This window comes from Cannabis sativa, chromosome X (genome assembly GCF_029168945.1).
Source record: "Cannabis sativa cultivar Pink pepper isolate KNU-18-1 chromosome X, ASM2916894v1, whole genome shotgun sequence".
Taxonomy (NCBI): domain Eukaryota; kingdom Viridiplantae; phylum Streptophyta; class Magnoliopsida; order Rosales; family Cannabaceae; genus Cannabis; species Cannabis sativa.
In genome coordinates, this window is record NC_083610.1 from 71,771,243 (window position 1) to 71,792,945 (window position 21,703).

At 29.5% G+C, this 21,703-nt stretch overlaps 2 protein-coding genes across 4 annotated transcripts; both read right to left on the reverse strand.

Annotated features, from left to right (window-relative positions):
• Window positions 1–3,634: 3,634 nt before the first annotated feature.
• Window positions 3,635–7,827, reverse strand: LOC133031841 (uncharacterized). Of its 3 annotated transcripts, none has more exons than XM_061105571.1 (4): window positions 5,702–7,825; window positions 4,404–5,594; window positions 4,186–4,317; window positions 3,637–4,095 (listed from the first exon to the last, which is right to left on the reverse strand). In XM_061105571.1, the coding sequence occupies exons 2-4, from the start codon at window positions 4,899–4,901 to the stop codon at window positions 3,805–3,807; spliced, it is 921 nt and encodes a 306-aa protein (XP_060961554.1). In that variant the 5' UTR covers window positions 4,902–5,594; window positions 5,702–7,825; the 3' UTR covers window positions 3,637–3,804. The 3 variants fall into 3 exon arrangements, with proteins under 3 accessions (XP_060961552.1, XP_060961554.1, XP_060961553.1); XM_061105570.1 differs by having other exon boundaries at window positions 3,640–4,095; window positions 4,180–4,317; XM_061105569.1 differs by having other exon boundaries at window positions 3,635–4,317; window positions 5,702–7,827.
• A 5,812-nt stretch (window positions 7,828–13,639) lies between these two features.
• On the reverse strand, window positions 13,640–16,352 carry LOC115720401 (uncharacterized). The gene is made up of 4 exons (XM_030649551.2): window positions 15,682–16,352; window positions 15,438–15,552; window positions 15,147–15,261; window positions 13,640–14,910 (listed from the first exon to the last, which is right to left on the reverse strand). The coding sequence occupies exons 1-4, from the start codon at window positions 15,780–15,782 to the stop codon at window positions 14,081–14,083; spliced, it is 1,161 nt and encodes a 386-aa protein (XP_030505411.1). The 5' UTR covers window positions 15,783–16,352; the 3' UTR covers window positions 13,640–14,080.
• Between the last annotated feature and the right edge of the window lie 5,351 nt (window positions 16,353–21,703).

Consider the following 21,703-nt stretch of genomic DNA (forward strand, 5'->3'; position numbering starts at 1 on the left):
AGAGATAGATAGAATCGACAAACGAATAAGACCATACCTTGAGAAAATTTGACATGAGGTTTGGACCAGGAGCCACTGCCCTACAAGAAGGTACACAATGATGACTTCAAACATAGCAAAATCAATAAATTCGGCGATCCTAGCTGCAAGATCATTACCTATAACAACAATGATTGAGTGCTTCAGAAGCCTTGTACAAAAATGGGTGTGGAAAAATGGCAATGAAGCACATGGAATATTTACTGAAGTAGCATCAGATGCTGAAAAACTACTGAGAGACAATCTGCTAAAAGCAATGAAATACCAGGTACAATAACTAAATCATAGAAAACAACAGTTATTAAAAAACATGTTTCTTGATCATCATGAAAAACCGGTTTCTAACACATATCTTATATTTCAAAAAAAAAAAAAAACAGGTCATTGCAATCACAACAATCCAATACCAAGTAAAGGTGCAAGAAAAAGGTGATTTCACAATCAACATACTGGAAAGAACATGCAACTGCAGAAGGTTCCAACTAGATGAGATACCATGCTCACATGCAATAGCTGTATTTGCAAAAAAAGGATTAAGAGCTTATGACTATGTTGCCGATTACTACAAAACAGCAACAATCAAGGCAACCTATGAAAGAACTGTACATACTCTACCAAATGAAAGAGAATGGACTATACCTGAGAGCATGGAAAGAATAGTGTGGCCACCAAAATCAAGAAAATCAGTTGGGAGACCTAGAAAGAAAAGAATAAGATCAAAAGGAGAACCAAAAGTTGTCTTGAAATGCACAAGGTGCGGAAAAGTTGGCCACAACCGAAGAACGTGCAATAACCCACAGCTTTACAAACCTCTAAAACAGAATAACAAAAGCAACGAGTCAAAGAAGAATGATTGATCAGCTACAAGATATATAGATATTCATTGACAATTTTATAAAAACTGGTTTCTCATCATTGAATAAAGTTAAACAGAATATAATTTTAGTGATTGCCAGTTTTATAAAAACTGGTTTCTCAACATTGAATAAAGTTGAACATAATATAATTTTTCCAGAAGGATACACACAACAACGTTTTTACACTTTTGAAATTTTATCTGTTTACATAATCATTGTTTTAAAGATTTTTTTCTTAATATCCTAGATTATTTCAAAAAGGTACATGAAAAATTATAAATTTTATAAAAACAAGAAACCAGTTATTGACAAAAAGTATACTAAAAAAAAACAATTGCCACTTACCAAATAAATAAAAAAACATACTGCCATTGGTATCACCTACAAAAAAGAAAAACAAAACAAAACAAAAACAAAAATCAGTTAACAGTACATTCAAATAAAAAAAAAACGAAAAATAATAGTAAAAAAGAAACCAGTTACAAAAAAAAAAAGAAAGAAAAATTTAGTCATCAACTAAAAACTTATAATACAAAGTGTTGCTGATTCATTGAAACATCCAGTCTTTACAAAAAAAAAAAAATACAACCACTTTGACTAAGTAACAAGTCTTCCAAAAAAAAAATAACACTAAAAAACTATAGAACATTGTCTTAAAATACCAAATACAACAAAAAAAAAAAAAAACCAAATGAAACCTTTGGAATATCCTTCCCTTTGACCTTTGCCTTAACATTTGCATTATCCTTTGATTTCTTCCCCTTTTTCAACACTTCATCATCAGTTATATAACCACCAATTTGTTTTCTCCTAGCATGAATAAACAAACTCACAGCAAGATCATCTCTATATACCGCTACCAAATCAGACATCTTAGCTGGAATGTCATCAATTTTCCCACGAATGAAAAATTCAGCAAATTTGATGACAAACACTCCACAGTCACTGCAATAAAACAAAAAAGAATGAATTCAAATAAAAAAACCGGCATCTGTGCAAACAAAACAAAACCAGACAAAAAATATAAACAGAACCAAACATAAAACTAGTTTCAATTAAAAAAAAATGTATGATGAAAAGAGGAAGAATTACATATTGACCTGACTTGGAAGCCCATCTATGAACTTGAAATTCAAAGATTCTCTTTTCCCAACGGAATATGGGCCTTGATCCAAATTAAGATCCGGCCTAGAAGAATAAACATCAAGATACTCCAAATAAAATGGCAGCATAGTAGAATAAGCTTTCACATGATCCAAGGCGCGTTTCTTGTTGAGAGCACCAGACATGGAGTTATATACGTTCAACATTCTCTCCTTGATGTCAAAATGGACAAATATCCAATGTTTTTGCTTTTGAATATTGACATATATAAGAATATGGTCAGTAAGCACCCAAGGAGTATTGCAAAACAAATACTCACCAACAATGTATCTAGGAATGACATTATCAAAGTCAATCTTAGAAGGATTAGAACCCAATTTCAAGAACTGATTGTAGGAATTCTGCATGACTTGATCAAACAAACAATCGGTAGTGGTAATCCTCTGGTTCAAAGTATCGTCTTGCTTAATCTTCTTCCTAAGGTAATAGAATACCACATCTAAATGCTACAAAAAAGCAATAAACACATGTATCAGAAACCGGTTTTTGAAAGAACCGATACCAGAAACATAGACTCAAACAGCAAAGACATAGAAAATAATAAAAAGAAACTAGTTTCTTACACTGTCACGCCGAAATTCACCACAAGCATGAAGCTCGTAGAACCACATGTTCTCGGAAATTTCAATGAAAGAAAAATCCATCGGTGGAGATAAGATGTTGTCCGCATCGAAGTACTTCTTCACACTGACAACACAAAAAACAACAAACACAAAAAAAAATCAATCACATATAAAAAAAAAGACATAAAAACAAATGTAAATAATATAAATATAAATAAAAAAAAATACTAACCCCCTATTCATGACAATGTTCTCATCAATAAACTTGGAAAACTTAATGCACTGCTCAGCACCAGTATTAAAACCAAGTTCATCTTTAAAAGGATTGATTCCATGCACAATAAGTTTATCATCTTGCACAATCCTCATTAAGTCTTCCTTTGAAGATGACGAAGACCCAAAGTCCACAACATATGGCGACAGAACAACAGAGCTTGGTTTGGGCTACCTCTTTTGAACCTCTGGAGACAAATACGATTCATCGTACAAAACCAAACTCAACTTATCACTATCATCATGAAACAAAACATCATCTGTCTTCAAAGCACTCTTAACAGTGCTATCAACCACACCCTTAAGAAAATCAGGATCGATAAACATATTTTCAAAATTCAAAGTGTCCTTTTCCTCCTACAAAATTGAAGAAAAATATTTAGAACGAACAATAACATCCAAACAATGCAAAACATAAATGTGAAAAAGCTTGTACCTCAGCTTGAACAGTATGAACGGAACTGTAACCCACCACCATCCTCCGATATATCCTGATAGTGTGCCTGAACCATAAATTAATTAAAACAAAATTTTGAACATAAATATAGAAACTGGTTTCCTACAGAAAATAACACAGAAACACAAACATAAACAAAGACCAGAAACCAGTTCCTACAGAAACCTGTTTTCACTAACAGTCAAAATCATAACATAACACATCCAATACAGAAACTACATTAAACAAGATGATGAAAAAAAATATAAAAAAAAAACCCAAGAACAACATAAATCAAGAAACTGGTTTCTTACAAAAAAAAAAAAAAAAACACAAAACAGAGACCTAAACCCCACCCAGAAACCAGTGCCAATAAACAGAAAAAACGTATCTCAACCAAACCCAAAACAGAAACTTGTTTCAAACAGTTATGTAAAATAATATAAAAAGACATTCAATACAGAAACTAGTTTCAACAAAATGATAAAAAAACTATAATAAAACCACAAACAACAAACCTATAATCAAAAAACACTAAACAAAAGAAACTAGTTACCTCTCTTATAGGGGATGAAAAAAATTCAGAGTCCTTAGAACTTCCATCATTCTCCTTCTTCTTCAATCCATTGATAATTTCTGCTAATTTAGCAAATTCACCCAAAAACTCAATCCTCAAGCTGGAAATACCATCCTTAATTTGTTGTTGGCACTCTTTGATAGAAGTAATTTCAGCACAAATCTGGTCCAACTTTCCATGAGATACCTGAATAGTATACATAAAAAACATGAACATAACTAATGATAAACATACACAAAAGAAATACAAACAGAAACTGGTTTTTAATACCTTGACCTCATCATTTACTTCATCAGAAGACACAGCGCCACCAATCCTCTTCGGAACATATTTAGGATCAAGCTTGAATTTAGAAAAAAGCCTTTGAGATTTTTCACCACTTGAAGCAACAAAATCCTTTACAACAATCTAGAAATATAAAAACACAAAACAATTTAAAAAAATCAAATAAAACAAACAATAACCAAAAAATAAAATTTGAAAAAAAAAATTACCTTCGGATTGTTGAACACACCCTGAATCAACTCACTAAACTCCGTTGTAGGGCTATTCTCCCAATTCAGAACGCGAGGAATCTTGTTGCTGATTCTATTGCAAAATCGAGGAGACAAAGACGGGATAATCTCGTACAGCCAAATAAGAAATGCAATAGGAAAGCCTTTAAGCTTGTAACCCTTCTCAATCATCTTCTTCTTAGCAAGCTGTTCAAAGGTGTTGTTCCCATCTTTTAATGCAATCTTCAAGTGATGAAAAGTCTTTTCCCACAATAATTTCCTCCATCCAAACCGATTAAAAACTTCAATGTAATCATCCCCATTAACCATAGCAAAGATGAAGTTGTCAATCTTTTTCCCTTGGGGATAACCATACAAATAACCAGCGAAGAAGTATACAAGGGCTATCTTCACATAATCTTCGTCGTCTTTCAACGCACCACTGAAGAAAACACTAGCAACTTCCTTCAGCGTAAGCTTCTCAGTAAGCCCATGCATGCAAAAAATACCCTCCTTGTAAGCAAGCAACTTCTTTGATTTGAAGAGATCAACGTCATAGGATTTAGTACAATCCAAACCGATTATTATGGAAAACTCTTCAATTCCGAAACGAACAGCCTTATCTCCCAGTTTGAACCAAAGCTCGACATCATCTCTTTCGGTATGAATCTGCCGCAAAAGAACGAGATGAATCAGCTATATCTGATAGTTAAAGTTGCTCACATCAAGAAAATGCCCAAATGGAGACTTGCGAAACAACTCCTTCTGATCATTTGACAGGTTCTCATTGATATCATCAATGACATTATAAGGATTGTAGAGTTGAGGTTTAAAATAATATTCCTGTGAGAGAAAAAACAATATAAAAATCGAAATTAAAAATACGCAAAGAAAAAAAAATCAAAAACTGGTTACCCACCACAAAGATAAAAACTAAAGCTGAAAATAAAAACATATATATTATAAAAAAACATATTCAAAATAAAACTGTAAATAGAAAACCTGAAACATGCAAAATAACAAATTGAAAAACCGGTTTCTTAAGAAAATAAAAATTACCAAAGGAATGTCAACAGAAGGAGCCTCGCTCTTCTTCTTGCCGAGCGATTTGGAAACCGGTTTCTTCTTGACTTTCTTGGCAACATTAACAAGCTTCGGATCATCAGCAACACTAGGTTCACAAAATTTATCCTAAAAAAACATAAAACACAATACAGTTAAATGAAAATAAAAAAAAAAACAAAACCATCAAAATAAACAAAACAACCAAAAAAATATAAGAAAAAATGAAGACATACCAAATTAGAATGGTCCCCCATATCCTTAGATTTTCTTTTCTTTGACGCACTAGCGTCATCAATAACAACTTTTCTTTTTTTTGCTTGAAACAGGTTTTGCCACAACTTTCTCAGTTTGAAAATCATCATCACTCGCAGCTGGAAGGACATTCGTATTCTTCTTACTAACTTTTTTAGAACGGTGTTTCTGAGAAACATGATCAGCAACATCGGCTTTAGCCTCTTGATTATCATCCTGAAAAAATAAACAAAATAAACATAAACAAAACAGAACAGAACAAATAAAAAGAAACACAAACAAACCAAAAAAAAACCAGTTTTATATAACATATTAAAATCCAAAAACAAACATATAAAGGATAAAAAACAATTTTCAAGGAACAAATACTTGGAAAATTTAAACACAATAAAAATACCAAACCACAATGAAACATAAAATAAATTCGAAACCGGATTCAGTGAAATTTAATAAATACTTTATTTTTCAGTGGAGATCTTCTTAATCCTGGAGCTTTCAAAGGTTCCACAACATGGTCAACCTTAAATAAAACAACACAACATCAGTTTCATAAAAAAAAAAAATTAAAACCAGTTTAGTAATAACCAAAAAAGAAAACATATACAATTAATAAAAATCGGTTTCAATACAAAACATAAAACATACTTTAGCTTTGCGTGAATCTTTTTTCGGTCGCCCTTTAGCCTTCTTAGAAGGCTCAACCTTTTGACAATGGATGAGACTTTATCATCTGATAAAAAACAAACCACAAAATAAACATTAGACACAAAACAACAAAAACAGTCATGATAATTAACATGAAAACCAGTTTCATACAAACTAACAGTAACACACCTCAACCTTAACCTTAAAACCACCCACACACCAAAAATCACAAAGCGCACAAATAACACAAATCAATCTGTAAAAACTGGTTTTTGACATATTTCCAAAATAGGTATGATCAAATATGTGCATTACATTGATGTTTGAAACCAGTTTCTCCTTTTATATCATTCAGTAGGGTTAAGCACGTGAGATTCAGTAGGGTCAAGAACCAACAACAGGGAAGAAGGAGATTAACCTGAATCTCACGTGCTAAACCTGAACATTAAAACACCTCACAAACCAAAAATCTGAGGATCCCAAACAACACCTGCATCAATTCTAAGTAATATAGAAACTGTAATCTCAGAAACTGGTTTTTAACTGATTCCAAATTAGGTATAGGATAAGCCCAAACAACACCTGATATAGAAACTGTGATCTTCATATAGAAACAGGTTTTCCAATGACAATTTTTAAAATCACAGAACGCACAAATAACACAAATTAATCTCGAGAAACTGGTTTTTGAAGAAAGATTATTATTCTTTGAAGAAAGATTCATTAAGCAAGACAATTTTAACTAATGCCATTTTCTTTCCCTGTTGCTTAGAACATTATCTTCATAATGTTGACCAAATATTAAAACATCAATCATTTCACCAAATAAAAGGCAAATTTTAAAGATGTCTAAGGAAAGAGAATAGATACCACAACATTAATGCAATATTATTCTTAATAATGTAAATTAGTATAACACTAAATTACACTATACTCATACACTACACTCATAACCAGAGTTTGATAAACATGTTTGGGTTCTAACTTGCTTTTATAAGCAGTGCTTGTTAAAGATTTGAAGGTTCCCTCTGGTTACCAAAGGATCAAAGTCACTGGACATGCTCATAATGATCAAAACACAGAAACCCATTTTCAAAATAACCCATAATGTCGGCTTAAACTGAAAAAGAAACCAACAAAATTTCAAAATCAAAATTTCAAAAAATAACACAACAACAAACACTATTCACTTCGATTTTATCATTTTTTAAAAAAGAAGATCAACTAAAAACTAAAAAAACTAAAATGGTAATCAGTAAAGAGCACAATAAAAAAAGAAAAAATGAAGCTCCATGAACAACCAAAAAAACTTCAATAAACACATAAATCAAAATGGAAAAAAAAAACCCTAAAATCTGTAAAATAAAAAAATGGAAAGAAAGAAGCAATACCTTGAATATATCCCGATCAATGCAACCTCCAAGTTGTATAAGGCGCAATGTCGTCCCCCTCGTCCCAAAATCGCTAGCCAAAAAGCAAAAAAAAAAAAAAGCAGAAACAGAGAAAAGAAGAAACCGAAGACGAACAGAGGAGAGAGGGAAATGAGAGGGAGATAGTTAATATAATAGGTAGTTTATAGTGTTTATAGGGATTACTTGAAAATTGAAAAAGGAAGTTAAAATGAGGAAGCAACCATCAAATCACCATGATTACATGCAAAAACCCCTCTACAATAAACGGTTATCTTAAAAAAAAACTGTACCAAAAAATTTAAACACTTAAAATGACTAAAATGACCTAAAGAAACTACAAAACACACAATATGGGCTTTTGGCAAAATAGTTCCAGCCGTATGGGCTTTAAAATCCCATAAACTGTTGCCAAAGTTGAAAAAAGCCATATAAATGGGTCCATAGTTAAATATGTCATATTTATCATAAAAGGTTTAAAAAAATCATATACCACGTAAATTCTACTATATATTATATATAGTAGCTTTATTTGGTAGGTATATATAAATATTGGTATTTTTAAAAGTTAAACTTATCTGAGCCCATAAATGAAATATTCGGGCTCAGCCCAATAACACCCGAACCCGACCATGCCCAACCCGACAACGTCCGACCCGAAACCCGACATACCCGTACACCCGAAAACCGGGTTCGGTTATGCATTTCCAAGACCCGAAATCTGAAAACCTGAACTCGACCCCCCGAAAACCCGAAAACCCGACCCGTGTGCACCCCTTATACCCATTAAAAGTGCACCCATATATATATAAAATAATTTTGAAAACTACCCTTGATAGTTTTTAATCTCTAAAAAAAAGGGAGAGGGAAATCGACCTTTATATGCATTCTAACTTGGTACGTAAACTCTTTGTTTATAGTTGTTGGATAATAGTATTATTACAGCAATATACTATTTTCACATATATACATTAATGCATGGAACCTTTTATTTTAAAAGCAACAAACCATTTCAGTCAATTCTCGTGCATTATGCACATTGTATATATGTTATTATTGAACACTTTTTCTATATAAAAGCTGGTTAATGTTATTATTTTATCAATAGGTTTTATATAAGGGGTATTGATTCATTTATAATTCAATCGTATAAATGGGTATAATGATCATCAGCCAAAATTTGAGTAAATATATATATATATGGAAGAGGTTTCAATGGTTACATTTTTATTGTAACCATCATGGTTACATTTTTTTTAAGCCATTGGATTACTATTTAATGGTTGTGATTAATTTGAAAATTAAATAAAAATAAATAAAAAATAACTTGTAACCTGAAAGTAACCTAATCATTTATTTCCTTATAAAACTTTAGTTAAGATTAATTATATTTTAAAATTAAATTAATTATAATTATTAATTAATTTTTTGCAATTTATTACTATATAAGGATCTTTTAGCAATTTATTTTTTTATACTTAAATTATTTAAAATTTTATAGCAAAGTTTTTTATAATTTAAAATTATACACATATAATTTCATAATTTAAATTTTATTATACTTGTAATCTTAATTTTAAATTATTACACATAATTATTTAATTTTTTTATTTAAATATTTAAAAAGTAAAAAATGAAATAAGTTGAAAGATTTTTTAAAAAAAAAATGGTTGCACTTGTTATCGATTGATTAGCTTGAGGTCTCATACTTAGTTCATATAATTTTAACAAAATAATTAAATATCATTTAAAAATAATTAATTATTTGAAAATTTATTATAAGAAGAGAATTTTAATTTGTGTCAAAAGAAGTTTAATTTTTGTAAAAAAAATAAATTTTTTTGTAAATATTATAATTAAATGGCTTAATTATTAAAATAATTCAAGTAAGGATTTAAATATAAATATTAATTACTAAAAGAAGTCTTGTTAAATATTTAATTAATTAATTTAAGAAAATAGTTAATTATAATTAAATAATTCTAAAAAAGGAATGTCTATTTAATTAATTATTTTAAGAAAATAGTTAATTATAATTAATTAAATCTAAAAAAGGAAAGTCTACCTATTAGTAACCTGCTATTACAGGTTAAAGAAACATGTAACTATATGGTTACAATAAAAATGTAACCATTGAATAGTCACCCACATATAGATATATATATAAGTAACCATATGGTTACAATAAAAATGTAATCATTGAATAGTCACCACACATATATATATATATATATATATATATATATATAAAGGGGTGACTATTCAATGGTTACATTTTTATTGTAACCATATGGTTACATTTTTTTTTAACCTGTAATAGCAGGTTACTAATAGGTAGACTTTCCTTTTTTAGATTTAATTAATTATAATTAACTATTTTCTACATTCCTTTTTTAGAATTATTTAATTATAATTAACTATTTTCTTAAAATAATTAATTAAATATTTAACAAGACATCTTTTAGCAATTATAATTTATATTTAAATCCTTACTTGAATTATTTTAATAATTAAGCCATTTAATTATAATATTTACAATAAAATTTATTTTTTTTTTACAAAAATTAAACTTTTTTTTGACACAAATTAAAATCTCTTCTTATAATAAATTTTCAAATAATTAATTATTTTTAAATGATATTTAATTATTTTGTTACAATTATATGATCTAAGTATGAGGCCTCAAGCTAATCAATCGATAACAAGTGCAACCATTTTTTTTCTAAAAAATCTTTCAACTTATTTTATTTTTTGCTTTTTAAATATTTAAATAATTAAGTGTAATAATTTAAAATTAAAATTACAAGTATAATAAAATTTAAATTTTATGAAATTATATGTGTATAATTTTAAATTATAAAAAGTTTTGCTATAAAATTTTAAATAATTTAAGTATAAAAAAATAAATTGCTAAAAGATCCTTATATAGTAATAAATTGCAAAAAATTAATTAATAATTATAATTAATTTAATTTTAAAATATAATTAATCTTAATTAAAGTTTTATAAGGAAATAAATGATTAGGTCACTTTCAAGTTACAAGTTATTTATTATTTATTTTTATTTAATTTCCAAATTAATCACAACCATTTAATAATAATCCAATGGCTTAAAAAAATGTCACCATGATGGTTACAATAAAAATGTAACCATTGAAACCTCTTCCATATATAAAGATGGGCGAGTATTTAATAGTTACAATAAAAATGTAATTATAATAATTACATTTTTTTTATGACTTGCAATAATAGGTCACTAAGACCATTTTTAATGGGAGATATAAAAATTGTGCTATATTTAACACAAAAAGTAATTTTGTAGTAAATTCATAACAAATTTTAACTTTGTACTCCAATGCACATTTATAAAATTTTGATGTAAAATTTAATATCTAATTAATGTTTTATTAAAAAAAATAACATCTAATAACTTTATAAGAAATTTTATTATTATTTTAATATGTAAGATAATAAAAAAAATAATATAAATATTTCATAATTTAATGTGATAGTTAAATATACTAACCAAATAATAGAAATGACATAAATATAAATGAAAAAGTAATGCATTTATTGTGGTGTAAATTTTACATCATAGTAAATGTTGTGTCAAATTTGGCACAAAATTTGCTATGTGCTAAATTTACATCACTTTTTGGCACACTATTAGAGCATATTTTTTGTTAAATAAACTATATTTTAGCTTTTCACTACTTATTTACATCTCTATTAGAGATGTTCTAACATGTTAAATTTTTATGTTTAGACTTAAATCAATTATATACTTAAATAAATTAATTCTTTTAATTAAAATATTTCATAAAACTTTTTTATAAATTTATATTTATATATATTTTTTTTTATTTTGAAAAAATAAATCAAATCAGGTTAGTATCAGGTTACAGATAATTTATTAATTATTTTTTTAGTAAATTTTTAAATTAATCACAACTGTTTAATAATGATCCAACGACTAAAAATAAATGTAACCCTCATAGTTACATATTTAATAAACTTCTCTATAAATAGATATATGATTCATTTTGAACCAAACACCCCAAACTAAATGGTTGCACAAAGTTTGTTGGAGACACAATTATCTCCGGTCCCCAACCAACTCGATGCAACTGACCCGAGATGTAGGTTCAACTAGAACTTTGGTTAGATTTTGTTACTATTTTATGTGCTCTTATTTTATAGTTTGAATGCAGATAGAGCTTGTTGTGTTTTAGGTACTTTATCTCCTTTTCAAGAAGAAGCTCTTGCATTTGATAGGATTAAGATAGGCACGAGATATTGGATTGCAAGTCAAAGTTTTTTCTCCAATTTTCTTTTTTTGTCTCTCGTGTTAGCTCTAAGTAATCACTCTATGTATATTAATGACCTATAAGTGTTTTTCTTTAGATATTAAAATCTTGTTGTCTAATTATTCTGAGACTGTTCTCTCTCATAATAATCGTAATTTTAACGTTGTGACTCATAGATTGACTAAACATACTTTACTGATAGACAATACACTTTTTAAGATAGAAGAGATCCCTCTTCCTTCCTATATGTATTGGTAACACTTAATTTTTTTTTTTTTCTACCCAATAAAGTGATGTTGACAAAAAAAAAATAATAATAACTTTTACCATTGAAGTTAGCCTAAGGTGTCCCTTGGTAATTTTTTATTGTTATTTTAAAGGGAAATTTTATTTACACCCCAAAAATTTCTAAAGACACCCCATTTTAATAATTTTTATTTTACTTAAAATTAATATCTTTAATTATACTAAATTTTTTTAACTTTTTTCTTCTAATTCATATTCTTAAAAAATATACCTATCAAACAAAATTAAATTATATTTTAAATATTATGGCAAAAAAATTAAAATAAAAAATTATATGAAATTTTCTTAGAAAAAAGTAAAAACAAAATATACATGAGTTAGAAAAAATTATGAAAATGAAATCAAAATAAGTATTGAAATTAACATAAAATAATGTGAAGAAAAAAATTTAAGAAAATATTAAGAATACTTTTTAAAAATTATTTAAGTTTATATTTTTTTTTTAATAATGAAGTGTATTTATAAGTTTATAGGGTGCAAATAGAACTCCCCTATTTTAAATATATTTTTTTTTAAGAGTAACATAAAGGTTAGACTAAAGAAAGAAGAGATTTTGTCAATTTAAAAAAAAATCGTTATCTGTCCTAACAGCATGTTAAACCAATCTATAAACATTATAATTAACACTTATATAAGAGAAGGATATATTTTCCAAAAACTAAACAATAAAACTTTAGGTTATGTTGTTTACTTTCTAAGATATTAGCATTTGTTGTTCCCACTTCCTACCCACACAAAATGATTCTTATAGATAAACAAAGATCCCCATCCATTCATTTTTTAATAATGGCTTTTTCTTCTTCTTTTTGGTAATTAGACAAAATAATAAATAATAATAATAATAATAATAGGGTCCACACAACCTCTAAAGGTATATAAGTCTAGCTTGACCAAAGATATAATGTCCCCCACTCACACAAACAAAAATTAAGCCTAGTGTTATGGATTTAATCATATTTCATCACCTCATCACTTACTTTACATCATCATCCTCATTCATTTCAACCATGTCAAAACGGGGTCCATTTACCTCATCTCTTCACAATCACAGAGTGAATAAAGGACTTTGAGGGGTTTTGGCTAAAGGGACATGGATCCCATTTCCCACCCTTTATTTGATCTAAGAACTAGTATCAAACACTTTAATTTATACTATACCATTTTTGTTTAAAACCTTCCCCGAATGGATATATATTAATTAGTACCTTATTTGTATGCCTAACCAAATCAAATAACAAATAACCCCAGATCAGATTCATCATGAGTTTGACTTAATTAACCCAAATATGATACATACCTACAATAGAAGGAAGAGAAATTAAACTAAAAATATTAAAAAAGAAAACAGCATAATACCTTATTCTGGCTACATATGTTTGACAGCTAAAGACACTTATAAATTATCTCAACTACTACTACTAACTGTGATGAAGCTGTTACAAGGCAGCTTTCTATAACAATATATGACCGTACTAAAACTTAAATATCTAAAATTCTCCTTAGTACATATAATGCTGCTGATTAAACCCTCTACTGTTAGTTCTTCCATTCAGCTATCTAATTCATCATCATCATCATTCAATATTATATATACATCTCACCTTCCTAATCTGGTAGCTCTTGGGTGCATAACACATCCGGGAGTACAACAAAATTGCACCACAAAGTTAACCAAGTAAGAAAAAATCAGAACTTATGATCCAGCATTTCTCATTTTTCCATTTAAGTGGAGAAAAGGAGGACTTGGCTTCAAATTACAAAACTGCTGATCGTCGATTCCATTATCAAAAGATGGCTTTCGTTTTCGCACGGCTGCTTCTACACCTTTGTATGAACTTAATGCCTGGCAAGCATTGCCTCTAGGAGGAAACATGGAGCACCCTTTATCCAATAATGGTAATTGGTCACAAAACTTGCCTCCCTCTCGGGGATTAACGTCTGCAATAGCCTGGGGTTGCTTGTTCTCAACACTCATAGGACCCAATCGCAAAGATAGATCACACCCAATATTGCATTGTCTATCATCTGTATCTATGATCATATTTGGTTCTGTGTTCTTCAAAGAGGCATCTTCATGACAGGAAAGATCCTTGACCACACCGAGTTTAGAGTCTTTTAAAGCATCACTGGTAAGTTTAGGAAGGAGGGCGACATCTTGCCAAAGTTGTTCAAACTGGGGGGCATTTCCCCCATAATAAAGAGGGTAAGCTGAAAATGAGTTAGATGGTTTATAATTACTAAGGGCTAGGAGTTGGTCATAGCTGTTAGATGGGGTGATGTTGTTTCCGGATGGAGGCGGTGAAAACATAGCAGTAGAAATGTTGTTTACAGAAAAATTGTTTCTAAAGTGAGAGCTGAGATGGTTAGAAGATCTCAAAAGATTCGAACCAGTAGCAGCATTTTCCAACAAGCTTGGAGATACAGATGGAACCTCTGAAGTGTTGGGAGTCAGGTAACATCTTGGGTGACAATTTCGTTGGCTTCTTGAGGCTCTTCTTGGTATACACCCCAAGTTGAGAGCAGCTATACAAACATTTGGTAAATCAAAGGGAATATAATTATAAAAACATGATAACTTAAACTAGAAACTAGAACTCTTCTCAAACATAGTAATGTCCACACAATCCAAACAAAATGATAAAAACAAGTACTTTGAAGTCATAGAACAGTTACTATTTACAAAAATTTCAACTCTTATGTTTTAGATGAAGAAAAGCCCTTTCTTTGTTCAGATATATGCAATATATAAGTTTTTGTACCTTCAATACAAGGCTGAATAAACTCGCCGGTTTCAGTACTTTCATCGAGTCGAATGATCGTACTGATGGCATCATTTGTTCGATCCCAGAGTGTCTTTAGGTCCATATATTCAGCCTATGCATGAAGAAAAAAACGAAAAAAATAAAATAAAATAAAATATAAACTGTTCTGTTCAAAGAAGAAAAACAAAAAGGAAAGTGGAAAGGGATTTTCAAGAATAATACTTTGAACCCCAGAAGAATCAGCCATTTGGATTTGATTGATGAGACACTAAGAGAGATAAACTATACCTCAGAGTTGGCTTTAGAGTACATAATTTCTTCAGCTCTGAGCACAACAATTGGGAGCTTCTCTTGCCATTCTTTGTTCTGTTTAGTAGAAGAATTATGAATCTCATTCGCAACCCTTTAAACAAAAAAGCCCAGATTATTAGATACAAATAAACTCAATATAATTTACACATTTCAAAAACCCCAACAAGGGAGAAAAAAAAAACAAAAGAAAAGAAAAAAGTATTTTCTTTTAAAGAGAAACCTGAAAATCTCTTTAATAAGAGAACCCCTGATGGGCTGGTGTCTATCACTATGCCAAGCTCTTCTAACACACTCATACGGTCTTGGACCTGGTCTAGGCATAACTTTAATTAAAAAATAAAAGAAAATAAAATATACTTATATATTCTATGATAGATAAAGCTTCAACCCTTTCGAGAACTTGTTGTAGTGAATGGCCTTCAAGTCTTCAATTTCAGCCTCTTCTTCTTCTTCTTCAAATACCCTTTTGATGTTTCTTACCTCACTGACTAAAATGTAGTTCAACAATAAGTAAGCACACAGAAAGGTTGAATTTTTATATTTTTTTTTCTTTAATAAAAAAAAATGGTGGGGGCTTATATGTTTGCTTTTCTTTATGCTTCTTTTACTGTCAGAAGTTGAATAATTTCAACAGGTTCAATTGATGAGTTTGGTGTGTTCCCCACTCATCCACATGCCTGCTTCCCCAAGCCTCAAAAACTCCCTCTTTCTTTCTCTCTCTCTCTCTTCTTCTTCTTCTTCTTCTTCTTAGTTTTTTTTTTTCACTTTGGCTCTATCTCTCTCTCTCTTTATCCTGACCAGTCGTGTAGTGTTGTAAGGGGAAAGAGACTTGATGAATTTGTCATTGTCGGTAGTGCATAAGCAAACATCAACCTCTCACTGTTAATAAACAGAACATTTTCCTCACATACCAAAAAGAGAACAATATTGTACATAAATGATATTTTTTTTATAGCTTTTACACGTGTCGATCTTTGGCACATCCTTTCCAGTGTACTGTTGTTTCTTTGTTTTACAGTATCAGATCAGAGATGATGCGTGTAAATTGGGTTGAACTATTTTTCACTTTGGTTTTATTCAATTGACTATTGAGTAGTAAAACTGAAAAAGAAAACTAAGAGCATCTCCAAGGGAGCTCATCAAATTTAGTGTCACACTATCACTAAATTTGATGTTAAAAACTATCTTCACTCCAACCACAACACCAAAAATTACACTAAAAAAATATTCCTTATTATTATATTAATTTTTTAATAAAAAAAAAACTAAAAAATCTGTCAAATGCGAAAACAAGTAAAAATATAGACATATAGACATATATAAAAATTAGTTATAAACAAAAAAAAAAAAAATATGCCGTGTGAACAGTGCACGGCATATATGCCGTGCACTGTAGCACACACAGCAATTTAGTATCATATTTGCAGCTACGTTGGAGGGCTTATTCTACTGCATCACCAAATTTGATGCCTCCTTGGTGATGCTCTAAGGCTTTTTTTCACCTTGTAAAAAGATTATTCCTTTCCCTTCTTTCTTTGCAAGGACGAAGAAGAACAGTTCCAAACAGCTAGCTAGCTACCTTTCATACTGAAAATGTACTCTATTTATTCATTGAAATCATACACCAAATTCAAATGAAGTAATTTCTCTTGAGTATTTTCTTCTTGTAAGTGCTCTCTATAAAATAAATTGCTATTTATGTGTAGTCAGTTAGAGAAGTGGAATTGGGAACCAGAGAGGATTTTCTAGTGTTATTTTTTCTTTATGTAGTTTTGGGTAATTTAAGGGTACACATTTCAACAGTCATTATATCTCTATTTCTTTTTGCATCTAGGATAAATTGTAGTTACTTAGAATTATATGTAAATTATAAAAAAATTATAAACAATTTAGTTTACAGTATTAAAAAAGGAAATTTGAAATTCTATACCTAATAAACTTTAATATTATTTCCCTAAACTTAAATGTTATACTATAAGCTATATGTGACTACATTTTCTTTATCCCCGTAATACCCCTCCCATTTGAACCAAACCAATCTCTCTCTCTCTCTCTCTCTCTCTCTCTCTCTCTCTCTCTCGCCCAAACGCACGACGCCTCAACCAAAGACGACGACCGCCGAGGACCACCCACAACCTCCGACGAAGGACCCAGCCCCCCTCTCTCTTCCTCTCTCTCAATCTGTCAGCCTCAACCCACCGAAAACCCCAAGCCTCAACCCACGGTGACGGCGCAGCGGCCTTCGACCCACCCAATCGACGACAAGCCCACAGTGACCGGCCTTCGACCCACTCAATCCACGCCGAACCATGTCTAAATCGAAGGTATGTTTTGATTATTTTGTTTTTTTTTTAAGAAAGTGTTTAAGATTTATTGGGTTTGTGATTTTGTTTGGAATTGTTTGTGTTTAAGATTTATTGTTTGTGATTTAAGAAATTTTTTGTGGAATTGAGATTGGAGTGTTTCGGATCTGTGAAAGGAGAAGGGATTGGGGTGATTCGGATCTGGGGAAGAAGAGGGTTCGATGGGCCTGTTTGGGGTCCGATGGTCTTATGTTGGGGTCGGGTCCGATGGTCCGATTGTCATTGGGTCCGATGGTCCGATGGTCGGACTGTCATGGGGTCCGACGGTCCAACTGTTTGGGGATACGTGGGTCCGATGGGTGCCAAAAATTGGGTGTTGTTTGGGTCCGATGGCTACCAATCAGACCTTCATAATTGGTCCGATTGGTAGCCATCGAACCCGTGTTTTTTTTTTTGGTTTTATTAATTATTAATTATTTAGTTATTGTTTTATGTATTATTTTATTTTTAATGATTTATTAAGTATTTTTTAATTAATTATTGTTTTATTACCAATTAATAATTATTGTTTTAGTATTAATTATTAATTATTGTTTTAATTTTTATTGTTTTATTAATTATTAGTAATGTTTTTTTAGTAATTATTAATTATTGTTTTAGTATTAATTATTAATTATTGTTTTAATTTTGGGGTTTTTTCATTAGCGTACAACAAAAACAATTATATTACAAAAAATGTGCAAAAAAACACAATTTTAAAAATTCATACACATTTGAAAACATATTTACAAAAATTCATACATATTTTTAATTAAATTATAATAGATATATTAATGATTCAACTTTCTATATTTAGATTTGTATAACTAGACTAATTTATATGATATTAATGAGTAAGCCTACTAATTAACAAAATTTGTATATTAATAATTAAAAAACATAATAAGATTCTAATTATAAACAATAATATTTAAAATATACAGATGTAATATTTTAAATATAAGACATAAAAAAATAATTAACGATTAAAAATAATAAACAGTTTTAAATTAATAATAAAAAACGAAAAAAATACATTAAAAAAATAAACAAAAACAACCCATCAAATTTAACAAAAACATATATAAATTAAAAAAAAAAATACTAAAAATAAATAAACAATATTAGAAAAATATTACAACACGATACACAACAAAACATAATAAAAAAACCACAAAACAACAAAAGAAAAAAAACAACTAACAAAGATAAAAATACCAAAGAAATGACATTTATAGATGGAGCATGAATAATTCTTCCACCAAAAAATACATTAAAAAAATAAACAAAAATAACCCATCAAGATTAACAAAAACATATATAAATTTTTTTTAAAAAAAAAACACTAAAAATAAATAAATAATATTAAAAAAAATATTACAATGCGATACACAACAAAACATAATAAGAAACACCACAAAAAAAAAAAAGAAAAAAAACAACTAACAAAGATAAAAATACCAAAAAAAAAGGACCTTTATAGATGGAGCATGAATAATTCTTCCACCAAAAAAATACATTAAAAAAATAAACAAAAACAACCCATCAAGTTTAACAAAAACATATATAAATTTTAAAAAAAACACTAAAAAACATATAAACAAAATTAAAAAAATATTACAATACCATACACAACAAAACATAATAAGAAACACCGAAAAAAAAAGAAAAGAAAAAAAAAACTAACAAAGATAAAAATACAAAAAAAAAGACCTTTATAAATGGAGCATGAATAAGTCTTCCACCAGAATTTGAATCGGATACTTCATCTACATGCGGGTGTGTGCATATTTTTTTAGCGGGTCTTTTACGGTCCGGTTGCTTCCCACTAATTTTTTTCTTGATCCCAACTTTCTTCACACTCACAAGGGATGAGATCTTCTCATCATCACTAACAAAATCACCAGACTCAATAGACATATTATCAATGGAATGAGTTTGCACCATTAAAAAATTATGTAACAAGAATGCAATCTATAAAATAAAAAAGAATGAATGAATGAAAATTAAAACATGAAACATATATATATCACTAATTCAAAATATATGTTAATTAACATTAAAATATATTAAATTGGCTTAATATGATCATATGTATAATTAATATCAATTTTCAATATTTTTCCAATAAAATCTAACAATATATTATCAAGATCAAATTATACAATATAAAATCATTTCAAATTTGATAATGATTTTTTAATTAAAAAATGATATGTTATTAAATTGGCTCTAATACCACATCAATTAGTCATAAAAAATAGTTATACAAATCTAAATATAGAAAGTTAAATTATTAATATATCTATTATAATTTAATTAACAATTTGTATGAAATTTTGTAAATATGTTTTCAAATATGTACATTTTTAAAATTGTATTTTTTTGCACATTTTTTGTAATTATTTAAAAAAATGTATACATTTATGTAAAATGCCCTTTAATTTTTATTAATTACTAATTATTGTTCTATTTTTTATTTTTTATTAATAATTGTTTATATTAATTATTTTTTTTATTGTTTTAGTTATAATTATTAATTATTGTTTTATTATTAATTGTTAATTATTGTTTTACTATTAATTATTAATTATTGTTATATTTTTTATTTATTAATAATTATTTTGTATTATTTATTAGTTATTGTTTTATTAATTATTTTTATTATTATTAATTGTTTTATATTAATTATTAGTTATTGTTTTATTAGTTATTGTTTAATTTTTTATTGTTTAGTTATAATTATTAATTATTAATTATTGTTATTGTTGCCCCTGAATTCGCCCAAAATACGTGGACCAGTCGAAATGGGACACGTGGATCAGATAACTTGTAAATATTTGTTAAGTCTTTGTACGCCACAAGGAAGCGCCATGGGCATAGGTCCCGGAGGAGACACCCGGAATACAAGGTACTCCCGGAGGCTCGCATAGCATGAAGCCTCTCCAGGATGTGTCAGGCCTCTCCTGAGTAATCAAGTCGCATTTAATGCCGCATGGGAGGAAGCGTGTTGGGACTGTAACACGCAATAAAGTCTGACGGCACAACCCCCAAACAACAGCGCTACAGTAATGATCATTTAAGTCTAGCGACGGCTACTCTGCGAAGAGTCACGTCAATCACAAGGCAAAAAGGACATTCCTCATAAAAACCCTACAGCACCTAGGGATTTAACCATGCATCACCCATGGTATATACATCGGAAATACCCAACTTTATGGATACTTACAGATACATGTGTAAGAACAATTCTAGGGATTACCCCACCAAAACACTATAAATACCCCCTCAAAGCTCATTTAATGGGGTCGAGAATCTTGGGTTGCATAAGAGCAAGAAGAGAAAATACTCACCAAGAACATTCTCTGTATTTATGAGAAAAATATTCTCTCAAGTGTGGAATCTGTATTAAATACATCCATTAATAAAAAAGACTCGTGGACTAAGGCTCATTAACGCCCCAACCACGTAAAAATCGTCATCTCACTTTCTTACAGCTCTTTAATATAATCATATTCTAATAGTTGCCGAAAATCTCGGTCAACATTTTGGTGCTTTCATTGAGAGCTGAGGAAAGCTGCTGCATAACAAGCATTTGACTTCACAACAATGGTGGAGACAAGAAGTACACGTCATCCTCGCCCTCTGGAAGATGCTCAAGATCCAAATGAGGAAGATGTAGCCTCAAGAGCAGCAGAGGAGTCCGAGGAAGAAGAAGAAGAAATAGTTCCCGACGAGAACTACGAGGAAAACCTCGACGAGTATGCCTACGACGGAGGAAGTTACTCGGAGTTGGTGCTCCTTAGACAAAAAGCTATCGATCATGAAGCTGAGATCGAAGCTCAGAAAGCGCAAAATCAAAAAATGCAGGAAGTGATGCTAGCCATGCAGAAAGCCATG